The sequence below is a fragment of the Magallana gigas genome, chromosome 3 (assembly GCF_963853765.1).
Source record: "Magallana gigas chromosome 3, xbMagGiga1.1, whole genome shotgun sequence".
NCBI classification, from domain to species: domain Eukaryota; kingdom Metazoa; phylum Mollusca; class Bivalvia; order Ostreida; family Ostreidae; genus Magallana; species Magallana gigas.
This window is the reverse complement of record NC_088855.1, coordinates 17,712,033-17,722,888: the sequence shown is the minus strand read 5'-3', so window position 1 is coordinate 17,722,888 and position 10,856 is coordinate 17,712,033. Positions and strand designations below refer to the sequence as shown.

Here is a 10,856-nt window from a genome sequence, read left to right as displayed (position 1 = left end):
AAAGTTGTCAAAATAGGCTGGTGCGATTTTTTAAAACCATGACTTGATGAGATCAGGAGGAGCATACTGGAATTCATCATACTGAGTTACATCTTACAGCTCACAGACAAGATAGAAAAGAAGTTCTTCTGAAGAATTTTCTAAAGATTTTTGGGTCAAAATGATATGATATAGCAAGCCAATGTATAGATCTTTTCTTTGAACAGTGATCACCTGGACGACTCTTATGTTGCTCCATACCAAGGTGAGCCATGTGGCCCATGAGCCTACCCGTACATTTTTTTTTAAGGCGGGGGGTGGGGGTTGGTCATAAATAATAATACCGTTGTGTCTATCATCTGGCACTCTTCCTGATAATTAAACTTTCGTTCCATTATTTATACAAAATCTTTTATTTTTATAGTTCTTTTAGTACCAGAGAGTTATCTGCTCCTGATGGAAAATGGCTGATAGTTGATTTTTTTGTAAGTTAAGAACTGAGTTTGTCAAAGGACAATATACTAAATTTGGTGACATGTTATAGAAATGGGTCAATCGATGATTTTCATTTATATCAAACTATTATGCAAATGCCCAAAGATAGCTCTAAATGGGCGAGGTAATACCGATTTGATAAAAGCAAATTTTCAAAACGAAAGTAGAACTGTTGAATTTTTACCCAATGCATTCACATAAGGTCATCGTGAATTGGTTTTCTCTGCTGATTTTTTTGGGGTATTAAATGCTATAGACTACCATGAAAATTTTTTCCTATTTTGTTCTATATTCTGAATATTGATAGAATGTCCAGGTTCTGCTACAGTATAGTTAGTCTACTTATAGTTCAGCTTAACATGTTGAATTTGTATTCATGCAATCTAGGATTTGATGCTCACCTCATTATATTTTCCCTGTTCCATTTTGTTAATTGCAGTAGTTTGAGTAGAAGGTGGATTCATTGATTATAATGGTTTGTACATCTCTGTTTCATAACGTTAGCATTTGTCAGAAGAACAGAAGTTCTTGGCTCGATTTCTAGGTTAAACAGCAAAGGACTATGTGCGGTATGGTCAAATATCTGCCCCCGATTTCAACCAATTTTTAAATAGTATCGTATAAAAATGAAATCTTCACAAATTATTGTAAAGAGGATGCCTATAACTTTAATCTTGATTTTAGTCATCATTGCTCACTCCCTGTTTATCTATGACGTCACTTAAATGACATAATTCCCACAAATTTGCAAACAAATGAAGATATTCTCAATTTTGCTCTATATTTTGCATTCGGAAGTATAGAGCGCAGGTCTGCTCAAGTGCGATTTTAACATATGTTTTTCTTCAGATAGTTATACATATTATACTAAAAAATGGTACTTGAGCAAGCCTGCGCTCGATGTTTCCCAGTCGATTAACCATTGGAAAACACCCATATTTTGTTACAAAACATCAATTAATCAAAATAATGCAATATTCATGACGTCATTTCTACATTATGACGTCACTGTGGTAATAACCTTTTACACCCCTAATTCTAATATGATTTTAACTATCTTTCCCCTTATTTTAAAGCTCTTTCTAAAACTTTGATTTTGGGGGGCAAAAAATGCATAAAACCGCACTTAGTCCTTTTCTCAGAATTTATGTATACATCACAACACATTTTCAGTGACATATACCAGTAAGAAAAGTCCATCCTGTAATGATGGTCATTGTAGACTTTCATTTTCCATCTTGGACCATTTTATCCTATATTCTTTAGAGTATGACATGTAAATACTTCATATAAATTGGCTTAGTAGTGGACAAGTTAGGTACTGGCACGTATTGTGCTAATATCATTTAAGAAATTATTAATCATTAGTTTTTTTTTAATTTCGTATATATTTCAGTTGCTGAATTATTGCACAGTTCCTGCTGATTAAACTATAGGACAGTGAAATTAACACCTCGAGTAGTGAAGAATGGCAACCGGTGGGAACATGGATTGGCGAATAGGGCGGAATGTTGTGCAGTGTAACAAGTACATGCTTGATCACGAGGTGGAGGGCGATGTAACATTTATTGTGGGAGGGGAAGAAATTAGAGCCCACCGTTACATGCTGATCAGTCGCAGTGCTGTATTCCAATCACAACTTACACGTCAAAGAATGTCCCAGGAAATTCAAGTGGAAGATATAGAACCACACATATTCAAAAAAATGTTACAGTAAGTGTTTTTTTCTCTCCATTATGATAGTTAAGTTTATTTAATCAACAACTTCAAAAAAATTTCTTATGGAAAAAAAAAAACTTTGTCAAGGCCAAAATAAAATTATTGTTTGTTTGGAATTGCCTCTCGCCTCATTGAAATACCCCCACTAATAAAATCTTATTAGCAAAATATAAAGAACTTGCTTTAATAATATGGAAATTTTTCTTTTTTAATTATTTTTAATTAGTTAAACTTCAAGTTTGAAAAGTAAAAAATAATTCACCCTCCCTCCTGGATCTAGAAACCTCAAGGCGGCAATTCCAAACAAATATTTTTTAAAGGATGGCCCATTATGAATCAACGTATTGCTGTTGCAAATTATTTGAAGTCCTGACACTCACTTGAAAAACGTGCAGTTTGTGGAAACTTAAGTTGTTTTATGATTGCAGAACATATTTTATGTACCAGTATATAATCCATTTATGCCACAATTTTAGGTTTATCTACACAGATGATGTTGATTTTAACTCTGGTTCAGCCACAAAGTTGTTCGAAGCAGCTAATAAATACGGAATAGAAGAATTAAAGAAACTGTGCTTTAATAAAATGAAAGAAAATATCTCTAAAGAGAATGTGTGCCTTTTTCTAAAGATGGCATATGATACGAACTCTCAAAGTGAAAAAGATAGAGCCTTAAAAGTCTTCTATCGAGATGCTGAAGAGTTGTTAAGCTCTGAGGGTATATTTGAGCTACCTCAAAAATGTTTGATTGATATTTTTAAAAGTGACAGAATAACCTTAACAGAAGAGAAAAAGTTTGATGTAGCAAAACTTTGGGCAGAGAGTCTGTGCAGAAGGCAAAATCGTGAAGTAAATGACAGAAATATCAAAGAGTTATTAGCACCCGTGGTTGATTGTATAAAGTTTGAAAAAATGGATATGGAGTATTTTACAAATCATGTTTCAAATACAGAAATTTTGGATCCAACAAAAATAATCAGTATATTCCAAAAATTGGTAAAGTGTAAAAAAACATTGTCATTGGCATCCAATGAAAGAGGTGCAGCTGTAAACCAATCACAATCTTCACCAACCACAGAGTCACCCAATGGCCTGCAGGCAATGGCCTCACAAACGTCCCAAATTCCCTCAACATCTGTGTTGCAATCCTCTTCTATACTGCAGTTGGAGACGGATCCATATAGTTCCTCGGAACATGTTCTTGCATCGGGAAGACAAGGTCCAACTCCCATTCCTCCTCGAGGAAATAATAATTTGAATCGGTCAAGGGCCCAGCCAGCTAGAAGGTCCTCATCAACTGAGCTAGCTGGTGCACAACCATTTCAAGATGCCATGATAGAAAATACTGTTACTCTTTGGAGATTTGGTGGCATCTTGAGTGGAAAGGCATACTTAAGAGATAACCCAGATGCTATATCAATCATTCCAAGTCACTCTGGATATTTACATGGGATATATTTGTTTGGAAGCCATCAAAGGCAAGGGTCTTATAAAGTCAACTTGAAAATACTAGAGAATGGCGCGGTGAAAAAGGCCATTCCTAACAAGGAATTTGCATCTGATGGAAGGGAAAAATACCACTTGATCAGGATTAGTCCACCTATGCAATTTGTGGCAGATGTTGTTTACACTGTGGAAATGGTAATGAAGGGCCCCACAAGTTTTTACGGTAAATCTGGAAAAGAAATGGTGACCGAAGAGGATGTTACTTTTACTTTCATTCCTAATGACAATGGACTGAACGGCACAAACACTTCTATTGGTCAGTTTCCAGGCTTTGTTTTTGAGAAAGATGAGTAAAAAGTGAAAATAAAATTTTAATCACTGGCATGATGTCATTAGAATGCATGGAATCAATTTAATAAGTGGGGGCCATTTTTTTCTGCATTGTCCATAAATGGGAATGCTATTTTATGGATTTACTTGTAGATATATACAACAAGTCTGTTTCAAAATTAATTTTAATGTTACTTTGTGGGTTAGAGGATCCTGTGAAAATTGAACCACCACAAATTCTATAATGATTCCACAGTAAATTTATTGAAAAAAAATTGTTTGTAGAATCAGAATTTTTTCTCTAATAAAATTTTGTTGATTTGCAACCTAAAATGGTTTTGTAGTAATATGTTGTTTTCTAAACATACATGTATGACTACATGTACTGGTATTTAAAATTTTATTTAGGATTTAATTTTGTTGATACTTTTATATGGTATCAACTAATTAAAAAAAGAATGAATCTGTAAATGTATTGCTGTTTTTGCAGTTTAATGTTTTGCATTTACTATACATATAATTATGTATATATATTTTATTTGTTTGATATATTTTACTTATGCATGTTCCTTAGTTACTTGTTTTTTTTACCTGTACATTTAGCTGTCATAGCTGGTGATAGTATTATACAGCAATTATTTTATAGAAACCTGTTATTTTATTTAATTATAATAATCATGATTACAAGACTGATAATATTTATGTACATGATTCTAAACTTTATACATAATTAATATTATCAAGAGAGAAAAAATGGCATTTTGGGTTGGATATACATGTAGGTATGTCCACTCAAATTACCATTTCTTTAAAGAAATGGCCTTTTTAGCAACTTTTAGGATTTTAACTGCATGCATTTTGATTACAGTAGTTTAACTTTGAATCCCTGGTTTTAAAGAACTGAGGGATTTTAATTTCAGTTAAACTTTATTTTCTTGTTTGTCTTTATTTATATGCAACAGTAGAATAAATTTATATTTCATCAAAATGCTTGGTATTTCTTTATGAGTATTCCTTAAGAAATAAGACATGTTTGAAAAATAGTATGTATTATTAATATACATGTATACTGATTTTTTAAAATGTATTATTAATATACATGTATACTGATTTTTAAAACACATTGATTTTTTAAACATGAAAACTTAATTTCCTTGAAAATATTCAAGTTCCTTAAAAAGTTTGGCCTTTGATCTCTATCAATAAACTAGACATTTTGCTGATTATGACCTCTGACCTTTCATTTGAAATAAATATATACCAAAAAAATAAAGCCAATTTTAACTTGATAACTTTTGAAACTCGATCTTAATGATACCTGGTATGTAAATTTTAAATACCTGTATGCTTCATTTTTCCTGGACTCTTCATAACATTGTTTTATTCATATTAATCATAACCTAAAACTCTTATAAAGAAAAGTTGAGAATTTTATAAAGGACCACACAAACTTCACTATATCCATGCATGATGCTCATACTGAACAAGTTTTACTGTTAACTCAAGACTTTGGTTTATTAAGGAAATCATTCTTTGAGTATTATGAGTTGATAATTTTGGCCGGGCATAATCATATCTTAATAAAATTAAGCCTTTAACCGGTTTGTATTCTTTGAAAGAATAATGATGTTGAGATAGACTACATGTAATTATCTTGTTAGTTTAAAAGATATGCATGGCTATGGAAATGTATGCGGTGGTAGACAGATTCAGATGGACACACAGAAAACATCATACACACTATGAATTTGGACACAAAACCTGCTGCTTAATTTTCAGTAAGGCCCAAATCTAGATCTTCCTTTCAATATAACTTAGTAACATGAATGTTAATACTAATACTTACCCTGACTTATCATACAATCTAGGTATATTTATATCTTAGATGCTAAGAAAACCAGATTTAATCTAGGTAATCTGAAATCTGATGTCCATAAATGTACAGCGGTACATTTTTAGTAATTAAAAGCAATTCTCAGTACATTGTCGAAACCATGTTCTCGATATTTTTAATGTTCTGTACCATTTTGTCCTAAGCAAATTCTTCATGTAGCTCATTACCTCCAAAACCTTCTTCTCCACAATTAATGTACATCAATTTTACTCAAGTTTTGCAGATCAGTATACATCAAATTGTAACCTTAAAATTGGTCTCAAAAGAGGTAAAATTATGTTTTTTTCAAAGTCCATGTCAATTGTTTTTCACATTGAAGTAGCAGTGTACTGTAATTTATTTCTTGCTACCATTAAAATAAGAAACAGAAAAATGGAGTTTTATAATTTTTAATATTTTTAACAAAACACAATAAAGGGGCCACATATCACAGCCAAATTTGCATGATTTTTTTTAACCATGTAGATAAGTGTTCCATAGAGTCAAAAATCCTGTATCAAAGAATATTGCTTTTAAACAGAATAATAGTTATTCAAATAGGAACCATAGTATATGAAATTGCAACAGGTTTAACACAGACAATATATTACCTTGCTTCATAAAATTTAACAATTAAAAATAAAGTTTTACAAATGTCAGGTAAAGTAGAACATTACTAATATGTCATGATTTGTACATGCAGAAAAAACGACTTAAAAAAGTTAACATTGTACATGTATAACTATAAATGCACAGTATCAAGCTATATGTACCAGTTTGTTTCTCTATCCACTTTGACTACTGTGAATCTACAAAATCATTCTACTAACCAGCATATAACTTTAGAACTAAAAAACTTTAATTCATTTTTTAAAATACATATCTTTCTTCTTTTCTTTTTTTTTTAAACTTTTTTTGTTGTTTCTTTTGTTGGTTTTTTTTTTTTTTTTTTTTTTTTTACATTTTGTTCAGTTTTCCATCAATCAGACAAATAAAATGTGCTTCAGGAACTATATGTTGTTATAACAAATTTAAAACAACAGAATTTGCAAACAATACTATAATATATATTTAAAGGCCTATTTTCAACCCTCTTATGAAGGAATTCTATACACAATGAATATTTACAATGATTGTCATAACAATCAAAACAATAATATTATATCGTAACACTTCATTTCCAGGTCTTTATAATATCATGATCTAAAACACACTTAATTCTATTATAACAAAATCCTGAATATAAAAAGTATACAATATAGATAAAATATATATAATGCCCTCCATTTTATGTCATTTGTGTCTTTAGAAGAACTTTAACAATATTTTGATAACCTGTTACTTTTACATGTAATTTAAGTAGAGTGTGCTTGATGAAAAAGAGGTAGAAATTGTACATATATTTCAATAACAACCATTTACACTAACAGAATGATTCGAGGAAATGAAGTTATAGATGAAGACGCATAAAAACAAATATCTTCTGATCCTTAATGGGAGCTACAGCAATGGTCGTTTTCCTTCATATTTTTCGAGCCGAGTCGATAACTGTGTATTTTCAAGTTTCAGATTTTTAAGTTCGTCTTTCAAAGTACTGTTCTCCTTCTCCAGGTAGGCAGCTCGCAGCGCGATCTGATTTTCTTTGATTCGGCGCGCCTCTCTGGATCTCTTTGCTGCGACGTTATTCTTCTTTCTTCGCGACCAGTATTTCTGATCCTTGCACTCATCAGGTACATACACCTGAAAACAAGTTGATCCTAATGAGTTGTGAACATTTACAACAGAACAGTTAATGGATGCTCTATCGACACTCTCACAATGTCTCAATTCACAGCAGCTTAATAATTCTGGGCCAATTTTCACTCAATTGTTGACAATAAATGACAGTAAAATGTTTGCCTTCCATAAACACTATTGGCATTTATGCTTGAGCAAAGAAGTGAGCTGTGTATTTCTTTTTTTTTAGATGGTACAGGAACATGTCAGATACTATCATTTAAGAATGTAGAAAATGTAAGCCCATATTATAGAATTACCTTGTCTATAATTATGACAAAAACTTTTTTCATCCACACTTTATGTGTACAATAAAATCAATTTATTCTAAAAAATACCTGTTGAAACTTTTATTACTATTCCCATATTGCAATGAAATTATTTAGTCTAGATAATTCAGAAAAGCTTGTATTTAAATTAGGTCAAGCTCGCTCTGTGTGTGTGTTGTTTACAGAACAGAAACAAAGATCTACTGCGTCATCTCATTACCATTACTTAACATTTCAGATGATTTACTTGGGAAAAACAACAAGGTCAGACCTGCTGGTTGTGTTAGATGAAATGGTCATTGATGGCAATACATTCAGTAATTACCTTTCTTGACTTCTTAATGATTGGCTGAGGCTTCAATTCATCTTCAGTGAACCTCCTTCTCTTTGGATCAAAATTCTGACCTTAAATGAAAATTTCCACCTTGATTTAACTTTACAATAATAAATGTTTGAACCTAAATAGGTTACAAAGATAAATATTTAAAGTAATTTTTTTTTCATTGTTCAAAAGTGACAGTACAGTAACTTGACAGACTTTAGTAAGAAAACTACTTTTGCAAACCACTTAAACATACGGAATTTTTTTTTACCTGGAATTGATGCCAAAGCAAGATCTGTGGGGTCAATATCATACTGGACACTTGGACTAGGGGGCGAGGTAGCAGTAGGGCTATCCTTTGCTGGTGAAGATGGGACTACTGTAGTTTCCTCTTTCTGAGGTGATTCTATCAGTGGGATTAAAACATCTGCCAGATCTGTCAAATTTCAAAGACAACATTTAGTGCTAAATTGCTATCATGAAGTCTGTAGAAATGTCTCTATTCAATGTTTGTTGTTTACAGACATGAATATATAATAATTCTATCAACATTTTTCTAACGCAGGATTTGACCCAATCCCTGTGTTTTCAAGTATCCACAATAAATATGGTTTTCAATATACATACATGTTATCAGTTACATTGTTGAAATGATTGATCTTGAATCTTGATAGTCAATCATGACAAAATTGAAATTCAGAATGTAAGTGACTGACCAGACAATAAACAGAAATGCAATTTTTTACAACATAAAACTTGTTAAATTAATTGTTTGATTTTATTGAACAACCTGATGGTATGTATGCAGAAATTAGAACTATTTTAACAAGACCTTGGACATTCGGTTGGACTATCTCTTTCTTGCATCAAAACAAGTTAAAAATGATGGGTTTCAAGCAAAATATACACCGATTGCGTAGTCTAAGCTAAAAAGCCAGATAAATCTTGTTGATTTCAACGAACCATGGCTGAGAGGCCAGCAATGAAATAGACAGGCCTTTGTCACATTGCTGTTTGACACAAATATCAAAATTCCAAGCACTTGTTAAAATGGTTTATATCTAGGGCATATAAATGACATAAATTTCATGGAGGGAGTTTGGAAGTAGGCTATCATACCTTCTGGAGATGGTGGAGGGCTAGCTGCTAACCTTCCCTCACTGGAGTTTGAATTGTCACCAGAACCCATTCCAGTTTCTGACAAGAACTCATCAAGATCCATGAATTCCAAGTTGAAGTCATTGTTTTCAGGATTGTTCCAGAGATTAGGCCCCAGAAATGCCGAGGAGGAATCAAACCTGCCTGTTGCTGTCTTTCCCTTTTCTTTGCCATCTGCAAATTTTATAACATTACTCTCTCTCTCTGTCTCTGGATATGCATGTATGCTATAGTTTTAATGCATTTATAAGGCAATTTATACTTGTGCCAGTGGCGTGCGACCATTTCTCGCCCAGTACCATTTCTCGCCAGTGCATTGTTACGTCATTTTATCAACACATAAAATAATAATTATACTAAAAATGACGTAAAAATGCACTGGCGAGAAATAGTATTTGGCAAAGACTGGTCGCAAATATGTAATGATGCAATTTTAGATTAATATTGAACAGATGAGCATGCAAATTCCACTTACAGTTGCAACAGAAACTTAGAAGATTCGAGAATAAAATTGTCTGACTAAGGCTTTCTTGCTTAAAATATTGCCTACTTACCGACCAGTTTGGGTGGATTCTTCAAATCTGGGTTTTCCAATAATTCTTTCAAAGTAATTCCTTGGCCAAAATCAAAGAGATTCATTTTCTTTCCGTCAAATTGTACTGCAACTGTGTTAATGGTTGGTCTTCCTAGTGGGTAAACACGTAGTCCCGTGTCAATGCATGTGCGATAAACAAGATTTACGTAAATTGTCGATTCTAAATTTAGACAGACCGATGCACTGGCCAATCAAATATTAGTATGTCATCACGTGATCTCGTAGTACAGCCGTACGAAGCGAAATGACCGCCGGCAGGGGTCAATACATGTAGTACGTAAATCTGTCCTAGTTATACTGACCACTTCAAAACACGAGTAAACACATGTGGCAGACCCTGTAGATGTTGACCTTCAGCTAAGGATTTCCGGTATGCATATACCGACTGCGACCCCCCCTCCCCAACAACGGGTTTATAAGGCAAGGCCCGGGTAGAAGCACACGGAAGACCATGAATTCTAGGTTTTGCATAGTAAAAAAATGAAATCCTCTAACTTCTTAGCTGAAGTGGATCCAGCAATATTGGAAAGGGGGGGGGGGGCAAGCGATGCATAGGATTAACCTAACGTACATTATATAAAATTTAATTATAAATAAAAAAAATACTTTCACCGATTTAAAATTTTTTTAATTTATAGCATTTGACCACAGGCACCTGACGTCATATATTTTTCTCATAATAAAAATAATACACCGCTTACCTAATAATACACGTGTATTATTAGGTAAGCGGTGTATTATTTTTATTATGAGAAAAATATATGACGTCAGGTGCCTGTGCATTTGACCAAAAAAAAAAAAAAATAAAATAAAAAAAAATCCTCAAAAGTTTTTTGGAAAGGTAAAAATTATAAAAGCACCAGTGGGATTCGAACTCAAAACTTGCTACTGAAA

General features: G+C 32.6%; 2 protein-coding genes across 2 annotated transcripts; one reads left to right on the top strand and one right to left on the bottom strand.

Moving 5' to 3' along the window:
* The first annotated feature begins 403 nt into the window (after window positions 1-403).
* On the top strand, window positions 404-6,718 carry LOC105344123 (BTB/POZ domain-containing protein 6-B). Its single transcript, XM_066078713.1, has 3 exons — window positions 404-464; window positions 1,871-2,187; window positions 2,670-6,718. The coding sequence occupies exons 2-3, from the start codon at window positions 1,943-1,945 to the stop codon at window positions 3,991-3,993; spliced, it is 1,569 nt and encodes a 522-aa protein (XP_065934785.1). The 5' UTR covers window positions 404-464; window positions 1,871-1,942; the 3' UTR covers window positions 3,994-6,718.
* Window positions 6,719-6,776: 58 nt separating this feature from the next.
* On the bottom strand, window positions 6,777-10,076 carry LOC105344124 (hepatic leukemia factor-like). The gene is given in 5 exon segments (NM_001305328.1): window positions 6,777-7,582; window positions 8,213-8,292; window positions 8,481-8,645; window positions 9,329-9,541; window positions 9,922-10,076. Coding segments are annotated over 5 exon segments (783 nt in total). The 5' UTR covers window positions 10,007-10,076; the 3' UTR covers window positions 6,777-7,342.
* Between the last annotated feature and the right edge of the window lie 780 nt (window positions 10,077-10,856).